The sequence below is a fragment of the Leptonychotes weddellii genome, chromosome 4 (genome assembly GCF_054177405.1).
Source record: "Leptonychotes weddellii isolate Sample4059 chromosome 4, ASM5417740v2, whole genome shotgun sequence".
Classification (NCBI taxonomy): domain Eukaryota; kingdom Metazoa; phylum Chordata; class Mammalia; order Carnivora; family Phocidae; genus Leptonychotes; species Leptonychotes weddellii.
In genome coordinates this window covers 40314133-40334529 of record NC_138372.1, presented here as the reverse complement: position 1 = coordinate 40334529, position 20397 = coordinate 40314133, and the positions used below count along the sequence as shown (strand labels likewise).

General features: G+C 46.1%; 1 protein-coding gene across 1 annotated transcript in view; it reads right to left on the bottom strand.

The window, feature by feature from the left end:
• Positions 1–3891: 3891 nt before the first annotated feature.
• Positions 3892–20397, bottom strand: part of CIMAP2 (ciliary microtubule associated protein 2) — a 23004-nt gene continuing 6498 nt past the window's right edge. Inside the window, exons 5-8 of the mRNA XM_081816862.1 lie at positions 19620–19781; positions 18490–18615; positions 16314–16447; positions 3892–3964 (exon numbers count right to left, since the gene is read on the bottom strand). Of these exons, the coding sequence (XP_081672988.1) occupies positions 3892–3964; positions 16314–16447; positions 18490–18615; positions 19620–19781 (495 nt within the window). The remainder of the gene's footprint in view (positions 3965–16313; positions 16448–18489; positions 18616–19619; positions 19782–20397) is intronic.

The window sequence follows — 20397 nt, the reverse complement described above, 5'->3', positions numbered from 1 at the left end:
GACAGTGGGCAAACCTTTACCCTGCTGTGGAACTCTTTTTCTCCAAAGCTTTTAGTCCAACATATCACAAACAGGGTTTGTACTTAGGTTCAAGCAGGGCAAAGCTAAGAGCCCAGCCCTCCTGCCTTCCTTCCCCAGAGGTCAAGGGACGCCTCAGTAGAGCCCAGTTAGCAAACCTCAGCTCTCCTTATAGCCCTGCCCAGGCAAAAGGGCAAAGGTCACAAGGAAGCCGGATTTCAGCTCAGCTTCCATAGGACACTTTTGCAGGCATGGCTGCCCTCTGCCGGATGGGGCTGTCTGGTCGGTGCGTCAGGAGCTGGACAGACAGTTACTGTTGTGGAGGAAAGCAGTGGTCTCCGAAGTGAGATGCCCAAGCCAGCGGTCTGGCAAGGTGACACAGTGGGAAGCTAGAAAAAAATATCAGTGCTTGTGTTGGTCTGGGTCAGAAGCAGACCCCGAGACAAGGATTTGGGCGCAAGCCATTCATTTGGGCGGTGAAGAAAACAGCAGGAGATGGAGGAAGAGGTGAGAGCCAAGAAAGTGTGCATTGTCAACAGGTTACCACTGTGGGCAAGGGGGCTTGAGTTGTGTGGGGAAAACTCTGAAAGCCAGAGTAAAACATACACCTCAGAGTTCTATCCCACAAGGAGTGAGTTTGCCGGGTGTTTATATGCCAACGCCGTCAGTCAAATTTGAGGACAGCTCCTGAGGGATGTTAATTCCTGTGGCACTTCGACCTTCCGTGGAAAGGAAGCCTTCCATGGCAGCCAGAGAATCTTTCACTCCGTTATGGCTGGATGTCCCTTCTTAGCATTTACACGACTTTTGTAACGTATAGAAGTGCACTGGTATTTCGACACAAAGTACTTAAAGGAATTGCCTCTTTTAAAGTTGTCACACAGGTTTCTCTTACAAAAAGGCAAGCGTTCCAAAATTGTTAACCTGCTCTATGCTGACAGTGATCGTCAGCAATGTGACCGCTAACAAGTGTATTTGAAAAAAATGTACTTATTCTATAAGATAAAGCAATCTTTTTTTTTCTTTTCTTTTTCTTTTTTTTTTTTTTTTGAGAGAGAGCGAGAGAGAGCACAGGCATACATGCCTGCAGGCGGGGGATGGAGAGGGGCAGAGGGAGAGGGAAAGAGAGAGAATCTTAAGCAGGCTCCATGCCTGACATGGGGCTCAATTCCAAGACCCTGTGATCAAGACCTGAGCCAAAATCAAGAGTCAGATGCTTAACCCACTGAGCCACCCAGACGCCCCAAAGGTAAAGCAATCTTTTAAAAAAGTTTTATTGTGTATATTTTTAACTTTTTATTTTGAATTAATTTTAGACTTGTGGAAAAGTTGCAATGACTATATAGAGTTCCCATGCCCCCCTCACCCAGCTCCCTCCAACATTAGCATCTTCTACATAACCACAGTAGAATTATCAAAACCAAGAAATTAACATCAGCATCCTGTTATTAACTAAACCACAGACCTCATTTTTATCTCACCGGTTTTTATAGGAATGTTCCTTTCCTTTCCAGAATCCCATCTAGGATTCTACATTGCTCTTAGTTGTTAATTATTTTCTTCCAAACTGTAATCATTTATATCTAATAAACTGCACATAGTTCAACTGTACAATTTGGCCAGGCTCAATATTTGTATGGACACACCACAGTTGTTTATTCATTCACCTGTTGATGGACCTTTGGACTCTTTCTAGTTTGCAGCCAACACAAATAAAGTGGCTGGGAACATTACAGTCTTTGTGTGGACATATGCTCTCATTCTCTTGGATAAATACCCAGGAGAGGAAAGACTGGATTAGATGGTAGGTGTGCAGTTAGTTTTTTGCCAAACTGTTTTCCAAAGTAGTTGAATCACTTTACATTTTCCACTAGCAGTGTATGAGAGTTCCAGTTTCTCCACATCCTCACCAACACTGGGCAGGGTCAGTCTTTTTAATTTTAGCTTTTTTAATAGGTGGGTAGTGATATCTCATTGTAGTTTTAATCTGCATTTCCTTAATGACTAATGTATATATTCTGGAGATAAATCCTTTATCAGATCTATGATTTGCAAATATTTTCTCCCAGCCTATGGCTTGTCTTTCCATTCTCTTAATAGTGTCTTCGGAAAAAACAGAATTTTTTAATTTTAATTAAGTTCAATTTAAGAATTTAACAATTTGTTCATATCATACCGAAGTATGATCTACAGAATAGCAAATAGTTATATTCGTATCTAAGAAATTTCAGCCTGATCTACAGTCCAAAGGTTTTCCTCCTATGCTTTCTTAATTTAGGTTTTACATTTCGGGTTATGATTCATTTTGAGTTAATTTTTGTATATGACTTGAGTCATTGCTCACAGTTCATTTTTTTGCATATTGCTATTCAATAATTCCAGCACCATCTGTTGAGAGGATTATTTTTTTTCCACTGAACTGTCTTTTCATCTTTGTTGAAAATCAGTTGTCCACTGGTGTGGGTCTGTTTCTACATTTTCTATTCTGTTCCTTTAATCTGTCAATCTTGACACCAATTTCATGCTATGGAATAAAGTAATGCTACTCCTCCAGCTTTGTTCCTCTTTTTCAAAGTTGTTTTGGTTATTTTATGTCTTTTATATTTCCTTGTTTTTAGGATCAGCTTGTCGACTTAAAAACAATTACTGGGATTTTGATTGATACTGCACTGAGTCTACAGATCAATTTGGGGGGAACAGATATCTTAGGAACATTGAGTCTTTTGATCCCGAACATGGCATATCTCTCCTTTATTTAAGTCTTCTTTAATTTCTCTCAGCAGTATTTTGTAGTTTTCAGTGTAAACATCTTATACTCCTTTTGTCAAATTTATACCTAAATATTTCATAGTTTTGAGGCTATCATAAGTGGCATTTTAGATTTTCAATTTTTTATTATCACTAATATATAGAAATACTTGGTTTTGATATATTGATCTTATTTCCTGAAAATTTGCTAAGCTGATTTATTAGATCTAGTTTGTACCCATTATGACTCATCAACTTTTTTGAGGATTCACAGGATTTTTTTTCACATAGGCAACATGTCTGTGAATAAAGACAGTTTTACTTCTTCTAAAAAAGTCATTTTGACATGAGTGAGGAAGTAACTGCTTTTTGTAAGGCACTCACACTCTGAAGAGTAAGAGTATTTCTCACCGTTACTGGAGTTTTGTGGCTGAGGCTGTGGTGTCTCAGCCTCCTTTTTTTCTAGGGACAACACAATCCTGCCACCCTACACAATCTCTTACCAACAAAAAACAGTGAAGGAAGTAGCTCAGGACATTGTGACCAACCCCACAGACCCATCTTTGGGCTAGACTGGTGTGCCCACAAGGCCGAACACCACGGTTGAAACTGATTGTTTCCAATGACTGCACACGGCCTGGGGGCCAGCAGCCTCCTCATAGTAGTGTTAGGCCCTGCTGAGCTTCCAGAAGCATCCTGGATGGAGATGAAGAGTTCCCAAAGGGGGCCTACAGCTGTCTTCTGACATATGCTACACTTTTCGGCCTCTTTCTGGATTTTAATAATCAGGGAGTCAAGCGATTTGGCTTTAGAATAGAGGATGTTCCATTAGTCCATCAGCTCCCACGTTCGTGCCACGGGCTAATTTGAATTCTCAAGATAGTTGATCTTCCATATCAAAAGATATCTGGCCCCGTCTGTCCTAGCAGACATCGTGACCTCCAGGTGGATGTCTCCAGCAAAAGTGATCTCACCGTATCCCTCCCCTCTCCCAGGCATTCCCATGTGTCCTTTCTCTAAGACCCTCCCCACCCTCCCAATTCCCATTCCTACCCTCCCATCCCCAAATTTGTCTTCAGGCCTTTGGGCCCTCTGGTCATCACAGGCTGTCCTTCATATGCAGCTTTAAGGAGTAGGATCTGAATTGTAATCCACCATTGGAGGGCACTTCCCCTTGGTAAAAGGTGTGATCCTTTCCCTTTAAAAAGACAGAAAGAGAACATGAAACTGGTCCCTGGGAAGGACTGAGCCACCATCCTTGGAGGGGCACCGAGGGTGGGGGGTGATGAACAGGTACCCATTGGCTGTGCTCCCCATGGGATCCTATATTGGGTAAGAGGATGACCTCCAGCAATAAAACAGCCTGGTTCTAGAGAGGAGATTCCTTTCCTTTGCACCTAGTTTGGTTCATTAGAGCCCCCAAGTTGGTTTGTAAGAACTTCAAGTACAAAAATCCTAGCACTTGGAAGATCACCTAGGGGTGCCTGGGTGGCTCAGGTCGTGATGCCAGGGTCCTGGGATCGAGCCCCGCATCAGGCACCCTGCTCAGCGGGGAGCCCGCTTCTCCCTCTCCCTGTGCTGTTCCCTTGCTTGTGCTCTCTCTCTCCGTCAAATAAATAAATAAAATCTTTAAAGAAAAAAAAATATATCATCTAGCCCACCTTGAGAGGGAGACTGAGGACCAGGGTGAGGAGAGAAGTGGCCTGAGGTTACCCTGGTGGTCAGAGTCAGGGCCAGAATTCTAGCCCAGAGCCCCTGACCTCAGTCTAGTGTCCCTTGCATTGTTCTGATTCTTTCCTCTGAAGGGGACCCCTGAAGACTCTGGCTCCATCCTCAGAGCCATTTGGAAGACGGCATTTCAAGAAGAACCCTTTGCTTTGTGTATCAAACCGCATCTAGCAGTCATTACCCGACACACATTTATGTGTTTGTTTATTGTGTCTTCCATGTAAACTGACAATACCAAATAGTGACAAGGATATGAAGCAAGGCGAGCCCACATACATGGCTGGTGGGAACACAAAATAGTATAGCCATTTTGGGAAATAGCTTGGCAGTTTTTTATAAAGTTACACATACCACATGACCTTGAAACCCTACGGAAGATATTTGCCAAAGAGAAACAAAAGCTTGTGTCTACACAAAGACCTGTGTGTGACTGTTTAGAGCAGCTTTATTCAAAATGGCCCAAACTGGAAACAATCCAGATATCCCTCACCTTGGAAATGGATTAAAAAAAAACCCCTGTGGTACATCCATACAGTGGAATACAAGTCAGCATTCAAAAGGAATTACTGCTACACGCAACTATGTGGGTGAATCTCAGGAGCAACACGTAAAACAAAAGAAAAGATACAGAAGTCTACATATGGCACAATTCTACTTACACAACATTCTGAAAAAGGCAAAACTATAGGGATGAAATCCTGGCAATAGTTGCCAGAGGCTGAGGGAGTGGATTGACGACAAAGGGCACAAGGAAGCCCTTTGGGACAATGGTAATATTCTACATCTTGCCTGCCTTGGTGATTACATGGCCATAGGGATTTGTCAAAACTCATGGAACTATATTCCTCTAAAGGGTGAATTTTACTGTATGCAGTTGTACTATTGTAAATCTGACTTTTAAAGAAAACCTCCTGTGTCTTTTTGCAGGCAGGATAAAGTCCAAGCAGCTTAGCTTTGCATGCAAAGTCCCTGAGGACTGACCTAGCCAGTCCCATCTGCCCTCTTCTCTGCTATTCTCCCTGTACACACTCCACACATCATCCAAAATGAACCATCTCATCTTTTCCAGACATGTCCTGAGCTTTTTCGCTCCCTGTCCTTTGCTCTTCTCTCTGTCCTAAATGTTTTCTCCTCCCTGGAAGAAGTGAACCCTCCTGGAAAGAGCACAGCTTGGACCAGCTGGGCTAGAGATGCAATCCTGCTCCACCACTATGGCAGACAGAGGGCGGAAATGGTCCCAGTCTCCACTTCTCCAGTGCACCGTGACTCAGCAGCTTCCCCCATCAAGAGGTAGAGTCTGCTTCCCCTCCCCCTTGAATCTGGGCTGGACTTGCAGCTTGCCTTGGCCAACAGAATGTGGAAGAACTCATGTTGTGCCACTCTGAGCTTAGGCTGCAAAAGGCCTTGAACATGTCCTCTCTCAAACCCCTGCCTCCTCCATGAGAACAAGCCTGGGCTGGACTGCTGATGGATGAGTCCCTGTGGAAGAGCGTCTAGTTGTCCCATCCAAGACCATCCCAGACCAGCCAGCCCCAGCCAACCAACAGACCCATCTCCTCTCCTGACCCAGAGCCCATTTTTTAGGGTCTACTATAAAGTCTCATTACCCCTTAAGGTCCCTGTCTGAGCAACTAATATTTCAAACACGAAGAGGCAAAGCCAAGTCCCACCCTAATATTACATCTTCGCAGTGACCAGCTTCTGGGCTACTTGAATCACAGGTATCTGTCTGTAAACTCCTACATTAGGACACTGCAATCCTGCTGTGCCTATCTATCTGGCTCCATCCCTTGCCACATCCTCCCCTATGCCCCACCCTCCCACCACTCAGCCCCTCCAACCCGCCAGGCTTGTTCATCCCTCCGTGCCCAAGCCAGCAGCCTGGGACACCCTCCATTTCTGCACCACCTTCCCAGGCAGACTGTGGCTACCTCTCTCTGCACACCACGCTCCCACAGCATCTTGCGGAGCCCTCTGTCGTGGACCTAATTCTAAACCAATCCCTCCCCTTCACCCCATTTGCCTAGGACTTTCTGAGCAAAACCCCCTGGCCCCTAGCAATTGTTGGCTTACATTTAACTGGCTCATCAACCTCTATGTCTTCCCTGCCTCCTGCTCTCATCCTAGGTCAACCTTTTTCTGCACTCGGGAAACTGCCCCTCCAGCCTGAATAAGGAGTGGGTTCCACCACCTTGCAGTCGAATCACCTACTTCTTCCTTGCCCATCAGGCTGGAAATATGCTCAAGCCTCTATCCCCACCCACTCCTACCAAAAATAAAGGAGGATAGAAGATAGGAAGGAAGGAAGAAAGGAAGCGAAAGTAAAATATGACCTCCTCTCCTCTCTGCCTTCCCTTGGAGCTTAAGGCCCCATATTTTCTTGGTGCCATGTTGCCTCTATGGTAGTCACCAGACTTCCACAGTAAGTGTGTAGTGGAATTGTGGAGGGAGCAGACTCCGTGCTGAGCTTCCTAAGGGTTCCCTCTTCCAGTCCAAACTCCTAAATCTCCCACCAAAGCAGCATATACAAGGGCCCAGGAAGTCAAAGGAAACTGACCCGTCAGGGGCAGGTGGAGTGAGGACAGGGAGACAAGTCACGGTGAAGGCTTTCTCTGCCTTAGCCTTCCAGGGTTGGAAAAGCCTTCCTTCCTTGTCTCATCCTCCAGAAGACCACAGGGAAAGAGTGAGGGAAGTGTCTGGGTGTGGAGACAGAAGTCCTGGGTCCACTTGCCCTGATCCTCCTTCTCAGCTGCCCTATCACTATAAGAAGGGGTGAGTGTCTTCTGCACGAAGCTGAGCACCACTGGGGGGCAGAGCTGCTGTCTGGCTCTCTTCTGCCATGTCCCAGCAGCCAGGATGGGCCTGGCATGCAGCAACTGCTCAGTGAACCTCTGAAGCCCGCGTGCATGAACGCCATGGACGGGCAGCGACTTTTTAGGAAATCACTCTCTCTCCAAATTTCAGTTGTCTCAGCTGGAAAACATCGAGAGTAAGATCTCCCTTTTAAAGTTATCATGTATAGTAAATGCCTACAAAATCACTTTGTATGTTATAAATGTGCTCCAAGAATAATTATCATTATTACTACAAAGAATGGATATTTAGGATTTCAACTTTAGATTTCTGGACAAGGAATATGGCTTTAGTTTAAAATGCCAAAAAGGTAGGGGCGCCTGGGTGGCTCAGTCGGTTAAGCGACTGCCTTCGGCTCAGGACATGATCCTGGAGTCCCAGGATCGAGTCCCGTGTCGGGCTCCCCGCTCGGCGGGGAGTCTGCTTCTCCCTCTGACCCTCTCCCCTCTCATGCTCTCTCTCACTCTCTCTCTCCAATAAATAAATAAAATCTTTAAAAAAAAATAAAATAAAATGCCAAAAAGGTAGTATGCGTGCTGAAGTATTCAGGAGGGAATGTATTGATGTCTGCCATCTACTTAACACGTATCAAATTATAAGATGATTAATAGATGGACAGAAGGACGGATAGGTAGAAAGAGATGTCATAAAGCAAGAAGAGTAAAACATTAATGATATAATCTAAGTGGTAGGTATATAGGTGTACATGGTAAAAATCCTTTCCATTTTTCTGTATGCTTGAAATTTTTCATGATAAAAATGTCAGGTGAAAAAGCTTAAAAGGAAAAATAACCTTCTGCCAAATCAAACTGGAAATTTCCCATGTGTTCAAAACTTTCATGGAGTCATCCAGACTCTGGACCATCTTGTCAGTTAATGCCCTGACTCACCCTTTAACAAATATTCCTTGAGCACCTTCTCTGCAAACCAGTGAGACATTGAGCTCTGGAATCGAGAAGCTGTATCTAGTAGGGACCACAGACAACATGGGAATAAGTAATGACAACATAAGGGGGAAAAGTGCCTCAACCTGGGGATCACAAGAGATTGAGAATAGACTCTATCTGGACAAATCAGGAAAGGCTTCCAACTTAAGCAGAGTTGTGGAGGATGAATAGAAGTTTTCCAAACAGGAACTAGCAAAAGGACGTTCCAAGAACAGGTCACTGTGTGGCCAAAGCGTGGAGAGTGGTGCAAAGCATGGCCTGGCTAGAGCAGAGTGCTCCTGTCCATCCAGCAAGAGGATGGGCCAGATGGGGTAAGAAGACCTGGCTGCGGGGCTCTTGGCTGGCTTAGCCGATAGAGCACTCGACTCTTGATCTCAGGGTCGTTAGTTCAAGCCCCACATTGGGTTCAGAGCCTACTTTAAAAAAAAAAAAAAAGGAGGGGCCCCTGGGTAGCTCAGTCAGTTGAGCGTGTGACTCTTGGTTTTGGATCAGGTCATGATCTCAGGGTCATGAGATCAAGCCCCGCATTGGGCTCTGTGGTCAGTGGGGAGTTTGCTGGAGATTCTCTCTCCCTCTGCCCCTCCCCCAACTCGCATGCTCTCTCTCTAATAAATAAAATCTTTCAAAAAAGAAAGCAACATTAAAATCAGAAATCTGTTAAAAAAAAAAAAAAGACCTAGCTGTAAGAGCCAGAAAGTGGCCAGATGGAAATCGTGGTCCATCGGTCAGTCAAGCACATTTATGAAACACCTACTGCATACAAGCTCCAAAGACTGAAAACCAAAAGGTTACCTTTCCCACACAGGAATTAAATCCCAGGCTGCTGAGCTGGAAGCCCAGAGCCCTGTGGTCAGGCAGGAAGAAGCAGGTGGGCCTCGGAGGGTGGAAGGTGACACAGATTACCTGTCACTACACATCCCAGAAAGAGACTTCACAACTCTCCCACACATGCCCTTCCAGGCCTGGACTGGAGACAGCCAAGTGTTTGAGGATATGTTGTGTTCTGCCACCGGTGGCCTCCTCCAGAAACCTGGCCCAGGAGGAGAGGCTGAAGCCCAGGGTCAGAGTCAGGGGTGCCGTTTGTCCCCTGCCTCTACTTGGCAGTCACTTCCTCTCCAAGCCTCACTTACTCATGCATAAGGCAGGGAAGAGGGCACTGACATTCACCCTTTGCCTTCTATGGCACACAGCTTGTGGACTTTGTATGCCTTTCCACCACGCAGGGGCCACGGGCAGGGATTAACAAGAGAAAGTCAGCACTCAGTCGTCAGGATCCGGTGAGAACACCTCTATCCTCCCAGGTGCCCTCCCTTTTCACTCATTCTTGACTCCTGCTCTATTTTTACGTGTTTTGATTTTTTTTAACTTCTAGATTGCTTCTTTTGCTTGCAATCCTTCTCGTTTAATATCACAAGCAATTAAAGTAATAAATTTTACCCCAACCGGTGTTTTGACGGTATTACATAGATTTTGATATAGAGTTTTTTTTAATCATAATTGATTTCTAAAGAGTGTGTAATTTCAAACTTGACTTTCTCTTAGACCCAAGAGCTATTGAGAAGTGTGCTTCCTAATTTCCAAGTACTTGGTTTGGGGGACTATCCTTTTATTGTTAATGTCTTGTTTTTTTGTAACCATGTTTAGAAAAAGTGACCTCAAATTTTCTATGTAGGATGTTTTAAACTTAGACATTTTTTAACAAGATTTTCTTAGAGGGTCGACTTTTATAAATGTTCCATGAGTATCTGAAAATAATATGGAGTAAAGTACACCTATTAAAATCCTCCAAATAATTATTTATGTAGCCTTATCTGTCAAATCCTCAAACAAGTCTATTCAGAATTCTATGATTGTGGGAGTTCATCACTGTTATTTTGGGTGTGTAAAGGTTCAAAGTTATTATAAATTCTTTATGGATTTTATTGTTTATCATGATGAAATACTCAGCTTTGTCCCATTTAATATTTTTGCCTTGAGTTCTACTTAGCTTGGTATTTGTATTACCACTTTTTCTTTTTGTTGTAGGTTACATTTATCTGGTATCTCATAGCCAGATGTATTCTTACATACTTTGTCTTCCCCTTTCTTGAGCTCTCCATGCTAATTCATTTTCTGTTTGATTGGAGTATATCCCCCAGTACTGTTTTCAGAAAAAACAAATTTGGTATATATCCTAAATCCTTGTGCATCTCTATTTGCCTTGCACATGAATGACAGTTTGGTTAGACAGAGAATTCTATACACAGTGTTTTCTATCTGTGTGTCAGAAGAGAAGCCCAAAACATGTCTGATTGTCTTTTATTTAAGTTGTAGGTTATTTTTAGATGTGACACTTACAAGATTTTTAATTTACCTTTGAAACTCAGAAATTCCACCACACTTTAAGTGAACTGAATGCATACATTAACTTATCTCCTTCGCAAAATCCCACTAAAACAAGAGTAAAGGAATAAAAAATTTTAAAGCATATACTCACAGAGACAAAGAGTATAGAAGAAGCAGCAGTAAAAAAAATATTTTGGAAGTTAAAAAGCAGATGGAAGAACAGTAACTAACTTAGCAGACCCAAGAACACTAAACCCTAAGCCAGGAGAAGATAAATTTAGGAATTCCCTCCACTCCAGATGCTGAAGAATCAGCAGCACCAGGTACCTCCGGAAGTGAGAGAGAAAGTGGAACCAAAAACAAGCCTACTAATTGAGAGTCTATGTAGTATCAGTTTCCCTCCCCACTCTCTGCAGCTAGATGAGTGCCTTTCTTGAGTGAAGACTGGAGAATTTATTCTCTGGGGATAGAGAGTTCTCTGTACAGTATGACACCAGGCACAAGTGATCTCATGAGTACCATATTTAAAATGGAATCAAATGGAAGTTCATCCCTAAATATCGAGACCTTTAGGCTCTTCTCCACTTAGAGCTCTGGCAGCCAAGCTTAGAACCTGCAGAAGAGTTTTCTCACATCAGCGTAAAAGACAAAACATCTCACAACGCTGACATTGAAAACAGTGAAAACACCCAGCTTGGACATCCTATGGTGAAGTCCATAGTCAACCAGTGCCCCAGAGCTTTCAGTAGGATTTTTAGTTAAACATGAATGCACAGCCAAGAAATACCAGACATTTGAGAAAAACCTCTGATACAGAATATTGAGGCCAAAACAAATATACAGGGAGGAAAAAAGGATTTGGTAAAAGGAGACAATGTCAGGCAAACTTGTCTTAATAATATCTTCAAAGTATGAGCAAACATTGCATCCATGAAATAAGAGAATGGTGTTACTAAAACATTTAGAAAACAAAAAAGAGAAATTAGAAAGTCAAATATGAAGTCAGAAAATGAAAAACTCAATGAGTGAAAGAGAGAACATTTCTGGTCACCTGATAACAATCAGCAGCTCAGACGTACCCAGGATGGAACCAAGCACAGAGCAGGCTTTTCAAATGAATCAGTGAAATACTGGGTGTTATACGAAAACAATGGATCATGGATCACCACATCAAAAACTAATGATGTATTGCATGGTGACTCACATAACATAATAAAATTTAAAAAAATAATAAAGAAATAAAAAAGAAAGGCAGAGCTTATCAGGGAATCCTTTTTAGCTGCTGTGCCTCATGACACAGTCCTCCTGACCCAAGAAAGAGCCCAAGTGGGTCAGGGTTACATGGACAATGCCAAAACAGAGCCCCAGGGAGAATCATGCACCAGCCCGACAATTAGACACCCACAGGGATCTGCTGGTCGACTTCCATTCAGTAGCATTCATAGGGCTTAATTAAGCCTGACCATGTCCCTGTAGGGTATAAATCATTCCCATTTTATAGGTGGGAAAACTAAGGTCTGAAGAACAAAGGGTGACTCTCGGCTAGAGATGGGTCTAAATGGAGAACATACAATTTGTATAGTCTGTCTCAAGAGCGCTTGTCCTCTATTTGCCTTAATTTTTTCTGATGATAAAAATGTTACATGTTTATTTTGAAAAATTTAAACATCTCAGAAACAAAACAAAGTAGAATGCAAAAGACCCTGGTAAGCCTCCAGAGGTAACCATGAGCAACATTTTGGGGCTTAGTTCTCCAGAGTGTGTTGTCTATGCATATGGAAATATATTTTAATATGATCATTATTCTTCTATTTTTAATATTCATATGTATTTACTCTTTCAGATGAAGTTTATAATAAACGTAACCAGCTCCTTGAAATTTGCTAAAATGGCATTAAATATGTACATCAATGGGGAGAATTACTGTTTTTCCAATATCAAATCCTTCCATCCATGAACATGGTATTCCCTCCGGTTAGTCAAGCCTTTTCTGACATCTTTTGGTAAAGATTTATATTTTTCTTCATGTATGCCTTAACTATACCTTATTAAGTTTATCCCAGTGCATTTATTTTAAAGATTTTATTTATTTATTTGAGAGAGAGAGAATGAGAGACAGAGAGCACGAGAGGGAAGAGGGTCAGAGGGAGAAGCAGACTCCCTGCTGAGCAGGGAGCCTGATGTGGGACTCAATCCTGGGACTCCAGGATCATGACCTGAGCCGAAGGCAGTCGTTTAACCAACTGAGCCACCCAGGTGCCCCTTATCCCAATGCATTTTATCATTGGTGTTGCTACTAAGAATGAGATCCTTTCCTTTTCCTCAATTATGTTTTCTATTAGTTATGGCTGCAGTATCAGAGGAAACTCTTCTCTCTTGGACTATTTTAGGTAAACACATTATAAATTGTGATGATTTGCTCTTCTCAAGAGTTTTATTTCCTATGTTTTTCTTGTCTTGCTGCATTTGCTGGAACCTCCACAACAGTGTTGGATAATGCCAATGACACAAGCATCCCTATCTTGTTCTTGACTTCATGAGAAGCCCTTAGCATTTTACTATCGTATTGAATAGTTTGGCCTCCTCTTTAAAAGCCCCTACCCTCCCTCAGGACTCAAATGCCCTCCTATCTCTCCCCCATCCCTGTCAAATTTCCTTCTTAATAGATATTTTTCCTTAGGTTTTTGACAGCAGAGGGTGAGTTAAACTGCTGTCATTCCTTTTCCTGGATGATGTGCACTCGAAGCCTCTGTGAAGAACTTAAACTAACTAAAACATAGAATTATATATAACTATACATAGTTATATAACTTATATAACTAAAACATAGAATTCCTCCAGGGCATAACAGCTGCTAAGGGACAAGGATGCTAGCACTTGCAACATACCCACAGGCAGAGCACATTTACAAGCATCATCTCCTTCAGTCCTCAAAGCAGACTCTACAAAAGGTGGGTTGTTTTGTTCACTCTCATTTTTCAGAGCAAAGTCTGTCTCCAAGTAATGTGTCCTAGGTCACACAGCTAAGTAGCAGACAGAATTGTAAACCGGGCTACAAAGGAAGTCCTGTAACTTCATAAGCCTGAGTCTTGAATGTGATTACAGTGGTGAAGGGGAAGTGGGGACCCAAGGGGAAGGCAGATGTTCAGGGGAGAAAGCTGAGGGTCTACTGGAGATGGGGCATCCTTCCCTTCCCTGCAGGCCTTTGCTGAGCAAACAGTATACAGAATGGAGCTTTGCTGACAGGGTGGCTGGGGAGGAATGGCCCTGCAGGAATGCCTAAATCCTCACGTGGGCATGTGTGATGGGAAGGGCCCTGCCCTGGAAGGAAAGACCAGATACAAGTCCCAGCTCTATAATTCAGTAGCGGTGTGACCTTGGTTGAGTTGTTTCCCTCTCTAGTCCTGGTTGAACACCCATAAAATAAACCCAACCACCTTGGCTAGAAAGAGGAAGAAAATGCTTTGGCACACTCAGAGTGTTCCATCTGATTTTCAGTTAAACAAGGCAGATGAATACATGCATTTATCTCTACTCTCTCTACTCCTGCAATCTCCTAAAAGGACTAGAAAGGAATATTTTGAAGATAGACAAACGAGAAAGGGAGAGGCCAATATCAGGGGACAAGGGGTGTAACATGTTATTTGGGGAAATGGAGCAAGCTGCTTGCAACAGGGGGAGCCAGTGAGAAACCTGCCAGTTCTTACCACAACCCCAGAGAGACTCAGGAATTGGGGGCACCAAAAAGCAGGTGCAAGACCAATGGCTGAAAACAGAGGGAAAGTTAGATGCACACACACACACACACACACACACACACACACACCATTCCTCGTGCACCTGGCAGAAGACTGGAGGTTTAGTATGCAGAGTGGCTCCAGAGCAGGGAGGCTGGGCACAGTGGAAGGCAGGCAGACAGGCACCCTCATCAGAATAGAGGAAGTAGGTGGAAATCCATACACTGCTTGAGATCCCCTAAATACCAGCAACCACATTTACCCACCCCAGGATGTAGGATCCTTTTCTAGAGAAGCTGAATGGTCCCAGAGAAAGCACCTACAAACACTGACATTGAGGGTCCTCCAAAAGAAGGACCAGACCCCCATCATCTAATCACTCCCGGTGAAGCCACTGACTGACAAGCCCCACCCAGACTCACAGCATTGTTTAATGCTTTCCTCTTAAACACGAACAATACAAGTCAAAGAAATAAGGAACTTGGAAGAAGCGCAGGCCATGCAGGGAGCAAAAGGAAACTGAGGGAAATTGTCATTGTTATCTTCAGATAAAAGAATATATGGCATACAAGACACTGAACTGGGGGCTAGGAAAAGAAAAGAAAAGAAAAGAAAGCCCAATCCACAACACTCAAGAGCTCTTGCAAACTATAAAAGATGGAGCCAAAGTTTCAAAAGGCAATAGTAAGATTCAAAGATAAGGACAAGGAAAATTTACCAAAGAGTAGGATGGAAAAGGCAGAGATGGGAAATAAGAAAAAAACAAGATAAGAAAGCTAGAGCATCAGACCAGGATATCTAACCTTCATCTAAGAGAGGGGAGAGAAAGCAGAGGGGAGGAAATCACCAAAGACACAATGCAAGTGATTTTCCCAGAAAATTGTCCCAGATGGAAGGAACCCACTAAATTCCCAAAACTATGGGTGAAAACAGACTCACACTAGGACTATTTAAGACTAAATTTCATCATGAAATTTCAGCACACAAAGAACAAAAGAGATCCTGAAAGCTTCTAGAGAGGAAGATGCAGATTGCGTACAAAGGACAGAAAACCAGAATGGCATAGGAATGCTCAGCCCTGCTTGAAGCTCAAAGGCAATGGAGCAAAGTCTTCAAAATTCCGAGGGAAAAATAGTTCCAACCTAAAATCTTATTTCCAATCTAACTGTTGATCAGTTGTGCAGGCAGGAAAAACATTTTTTTTCAGGCGTGCAGTCTGTCAAAAATGTTACTTCCCATTACCTTTTCTTAAAAAGCCCCCCAAAACAAGGGCAAAAGTCAAGGAAGAAAACAAAACAGGATTATGTTGCTAAAAATAAGCATTTAAAAGTTGGCTTTCCCTGAGCAATCCAGTCCTCATGCCCTCACCAGAGCTTCCAACAACAAAATGATCTGGAATGCATGTATATTCGCATTTTAACAGTTCTGAAATTGAGATTACATTGCAACTGATGGCCTCTTAGGTCAATAAAATATGGCAGCAGCTAGCATTTGCAAGCTGCTCTGTAGTTAGCCATGGCATTTCATGCACCTTTTCTCCTTAGGCTTCACAACGGCTTCCTGAAACCTGTTTTACCAACCCCATCATGAACACCAAGAAACTGAGATTCTGCATGGGGAAGCCACCCAAGATAGCACCTAGATGTTGAGTCCCTTTTCCTTACCAGGAGCTTTAGACAGAGCCTCTCATTTGGGGCTCCACAGTCCTCTGCTCATCTATCTGACAGCTGAGGGAAAGGAGGCTCAGAGAGGTTAAGGGACGCAGCCCACCTCACACAGCCAGCAAGCAGCACGGCCAGGATCTGAACTCTCTCCGCTGCCTTGCCGTTGGGCTGGCCCTAGGGACCGTATAGCTGCGTTCTCATGGGAAGCGAGCACAAGGTGGTGGTGGGGGAGGGAACCCCAGCCCGCCCCAGAGTAAGCCCTTGCCCTCTGCCAGGGCTCCAGGAGCACTCACTGCATGAGCCTGTCCCTGGCCGGGTCTGAGGGGTAGCGCTTGGATCCACCCAGGAACAGGGACCGATATCGTTGTCGATGGTCCTTGGTCTCTGCCAGCCAGGTGTTGAGGTAGCGGCCCACCCCTACAGGGTTCTGCACCAGGAAGAGGACGGGCAGGACATTAGCAAGCCAGAGGCCTGGCTTGGAGACATGAACTCAGCCCCATGCCCACCCCCGCCACTGCTCCCTATTCCACCTGTTATGGGTTGAACTGTGTCTTCCAAAGACATGTGCAGAAGTCCTAACCCCTAGTACCTCAGCGTGTGACCTCATTTGGGAACAGTTGCTGAGATAATTGGTTAAGATGAGGTCCTACTTAAGTAGGCTGGGCCCTTAATCCAATGAGACCCGTGTCCTCATAGAAGAGACACACAGGGGGAAAGACAGCCCTGAGACAAGGATGACAAGGACAGAGGCAGATTGGAGTGATGCATCTACACGCCAAGGAATTCAAACCTTGCCAGCCACCACCCCAAGCTGGAAAGAGGCCAGGAAGGATTCCCCTTGCCGGTTTCAGAGGGAGCAGCCCAGCCTCCAGAACAGTGGGACGGGATAGACTGAAGCCACCTAGTTTGAGGAACTGTGGCAGGGCGGTCGTAGGAAGTTATACAACAGCCCACCCAGAGACCCGGGTCGTAGATACAAGAGGAGCCAACCGAGACGTTCAGAGAGGAGAAGCCACCTGCCCAGAATGACCAGTGAGGGCGGGAGAATGGCAGGCCAGGAACCCCAGCCCCTGCGGAGCCGCAGTGCTATTGGCAGCCTGGGAGATGTCAGGAGCCTCACAGGGTCCAAAGTGCTGCCCACAAGGGAAAGGCCTGTCTCACTGGGGAGCAAGCTCCCGGTGGTGCGCCTCCTGCCCTGGAACCTGGGCCTCACCTCAGCCCCTCCCGCTCTGGAGTGGCCAGCCCTGCGGTAGCAGCATCTGGCTCTTATTTGGGGTCCCCACGTGAAGACCCTCTACCCTGCAGGAGGTGCCAGTGTGGGGTGAGAAAAAGAAGCTTGCAGAGAGCTGACCAGCTGGTCCTCCTGAGAATCAGGCAGGGCAACAGGGTGTGGGCACAGTGGGGGCTGAGCCATCACTCCGGAAGGTGAGCAGGTGGGGTGGAGGAGGGGTGCGAGAGGAGGCAGCGGGAGCATCATGGGAAGGCAGGTGAGTTACAAGCAGGATGGTCCCCCGGGAAACCAAGAGGGACCTAAAAAATAAACAGTTGTTCAAAGCCAGGCAAAACTAAGCCGCACTACTGGAAGTCAAGATGAGGCTACCTGACGCGGAGGGTGGTGTGTGTTGTGGGGGCTGCTGGGGTGCCGGAAATGGGCTCTTCAGCGCTCTGGGGGCTGGTTGCACTGATGAGTCCGATCTGTGGCCGTTCATGGAGCTGTTCCCTTAGGATTCATGCACCTCTCTGTGTGACTATTAGAACCCAATAAAAGTTGCACTTAAAGACTAAAGGGCAGGAGCAGGAAACAGAATGAGGTCGATGCCCAGTGCCATTGGTGTAAATTAAGAAGGCACACACACGTAACCCAGGAGCTTAGCTGTTTTACGAGAACACTAACGAAAGGTTTTATCACACACGTGGGGATGGCTGCCTCTGGGGAGGGGCGGGGGAGGGCGACAGAAGGGATCCTTGCTCAACCAAGGATGAGAAGGGGGCCAACTCCACTAGCTGCCCCAGAGGCCCCAAGACAAATACAAAGAGAATGGAGGGAGCATTCCCCTGGGAAAGTAAGAGAATGGGATGGTTCTGGGGTGATGTCCCTTAGGGCAGTGGTTCTCAAAGTGTGCTCCCCAGAGCAGCGGCGGCGGCAGCAGCATCACCTGGGGACGTGTTAGAAATGCAGATGCCCAGGCTCCACTACAGGCTACCAAATCAGACGCTCTGGCACGGCGCCCAGCACTCTGTTCTAACAAGCCCTCCAAGGGGATGCTAATGCCCACTCAAGTTTGGAAACCATTGCCTTAGAGAAATAATATAGTGGGAATGGGTGTTTGTCCCTTGGGGAGAAAGAAGTGGGTTCAGGCTGTCACAGAGCCTCAATTCCCAGGGCCAAGGAGGGCTTAGGGCTGCCTGAGGAGGCAGGAGAGGGTTCCCTGCCCATCACCACGTAACTCCCACCCCAGACCCACTCACCCAGCTTCCCAGAATCATCTGGTAGGCCTTTATGCCCATCCGCTTGGAAGACAGCAGGAACGGTGGCTGGTTGACGTGTATGCATTCCTTCTTTGGAGGAAGCCACGAACCGGGACCAGACGTGGCCTATGGGTAAGAAATGAAGGCTGAAAGCGAGAGAGGTCTGGCAGTGGTCAGCCTGGGACTGGGGCAGGTGAGGGCTCCTGGCGGCTGACCTCATCCACCTGGCAGCCTTAGGCCTTCAGCCAAAAACGGGGTGGGGGGGTACCCAGCCACCCTCCAACTCACAGGAGCCCATCCTCCGGCAGTAAAGGGGCCCTGTGTTGCCCTCATAACCCATGCCACCCACTCTAGCCCCACCCATCAGCCTGACACCTCTTTCAGGCTTCCCAAGAGCCCACATGGCCTGGCAGGGCCATAGAGGCGTTTACAATGGAAAATGAAAGCCACACAGACTTTGGAGCTAGATGACCTGGCTTCCTTCTCATACTTGCCGGGGGAGCCTGGGCAAATCCCTTCCCATCTCTGGGACTCAGTTTCCTTTTATGAAATGCAAATGATAACTCCTACTTTGGGGTGCTGGAAGGTGCCTGGCCCAGAGCAGGCATTCAGGAAATGGCGGCACCCTTTTTCATTCCTCTGGACCCTACTCTTTCCCAAGCCCTGAGGAGTTCTCCCTGGGGGGCGGGTCCTGCCCAGGGGGTCTATCCAGGTCACCGGCTGCCCCACACCCAGAGAGGAGTGCTCCGTTCCCTTGGAGGGAGCAGGTGGGCAGTCCCCTGTCGGGGTAGACCCCATATTCACATTCTGCTCGGCCCCATGTTCCCTCAGCCTCTCTCCAGGAGAGAGATGGGCATTTGGTGGGTTCCAGGCCCCACGCTCCAGCTCCAGTCCTTCACCTCTCTCAAGCCACCTGGTTATGCTCAGAGGACAAACGAGTAACTGAGCCTCAGAGAGTGGGAGGGACTTACTCAGAGTGACAAGACAGGCAAGACCAGGACTGGAAACCATGGGTCTGATACCCAAGGCTGAGCTTTCCCCTGAAATAGCCAGCCCCATCCCATGCCGGCCCCAAAGGAGAGCCCCCTCCCAAGAGAAGGAAGGAAGGAAGGTCATGGGCGGGCACTGACTAGTTTTCGGGGGCACTGGCTAAGGGTGGCCCAGTAAATCCTTTCTGTAGGGGTTTCCGGGTTGCGAGAAATTTTCGAAAAAACCCCACGCTTCTTATTGTGACGTGAGTTAAGTTCTTCCACGAAGCTCGTAAAGTTCATCAGTTCCCTGGGCTTTTTTTTCTGAGAAACAGAAAGAAAAAGAAAAAGGTGTCTGTTAGGCCAGGAAAATCTGAGCCGTCTCTCTGGATCCTCAGCAGCAGAGAAAAGCAGGTGGCCATACAAGGAGGCATCACTCTCCAGCCTGCCTCCCCAGGACCCCTGGCTGGGTGGCCAGAGACGCAGCCCCGGCCAGGGGCCGAGTGAGTCTCACAGCGTCTCTCGAAGCCTCCACATCCGTGCACCCCGGACAACGTCACTGGAGTCTGTTTGCACGTCCTTCATTTTTGTGCTCATTTCAACGGCATTTACGGCACGCGCCCTGTTCTCAGCAGGAGCAGTGGTCCAAATGTCTAAAAACCGGCGTGACGGGGTAACACAGAGGATTTTAGGGCTGTGATCTAGTCTCTAGGGTACTATAATGACGGACACATTTGTCCAAACCTGTAGAAGACACAATCCCAAGAGTGAATCCTCAGGCGGACGGTGGACTTCGGGTAACAATGATGTCAGTATATCGTACCTTGTCTGTCACTCCAGGGTGGGATGTGGCCAGTGGGGGAGGCCGGGCGTGGAGGGGGCCCTGAGGAGGCTTAGGAACGCTGGGCTTTCTGCTCAAGTGTGCTGTGCACCTAAAAAT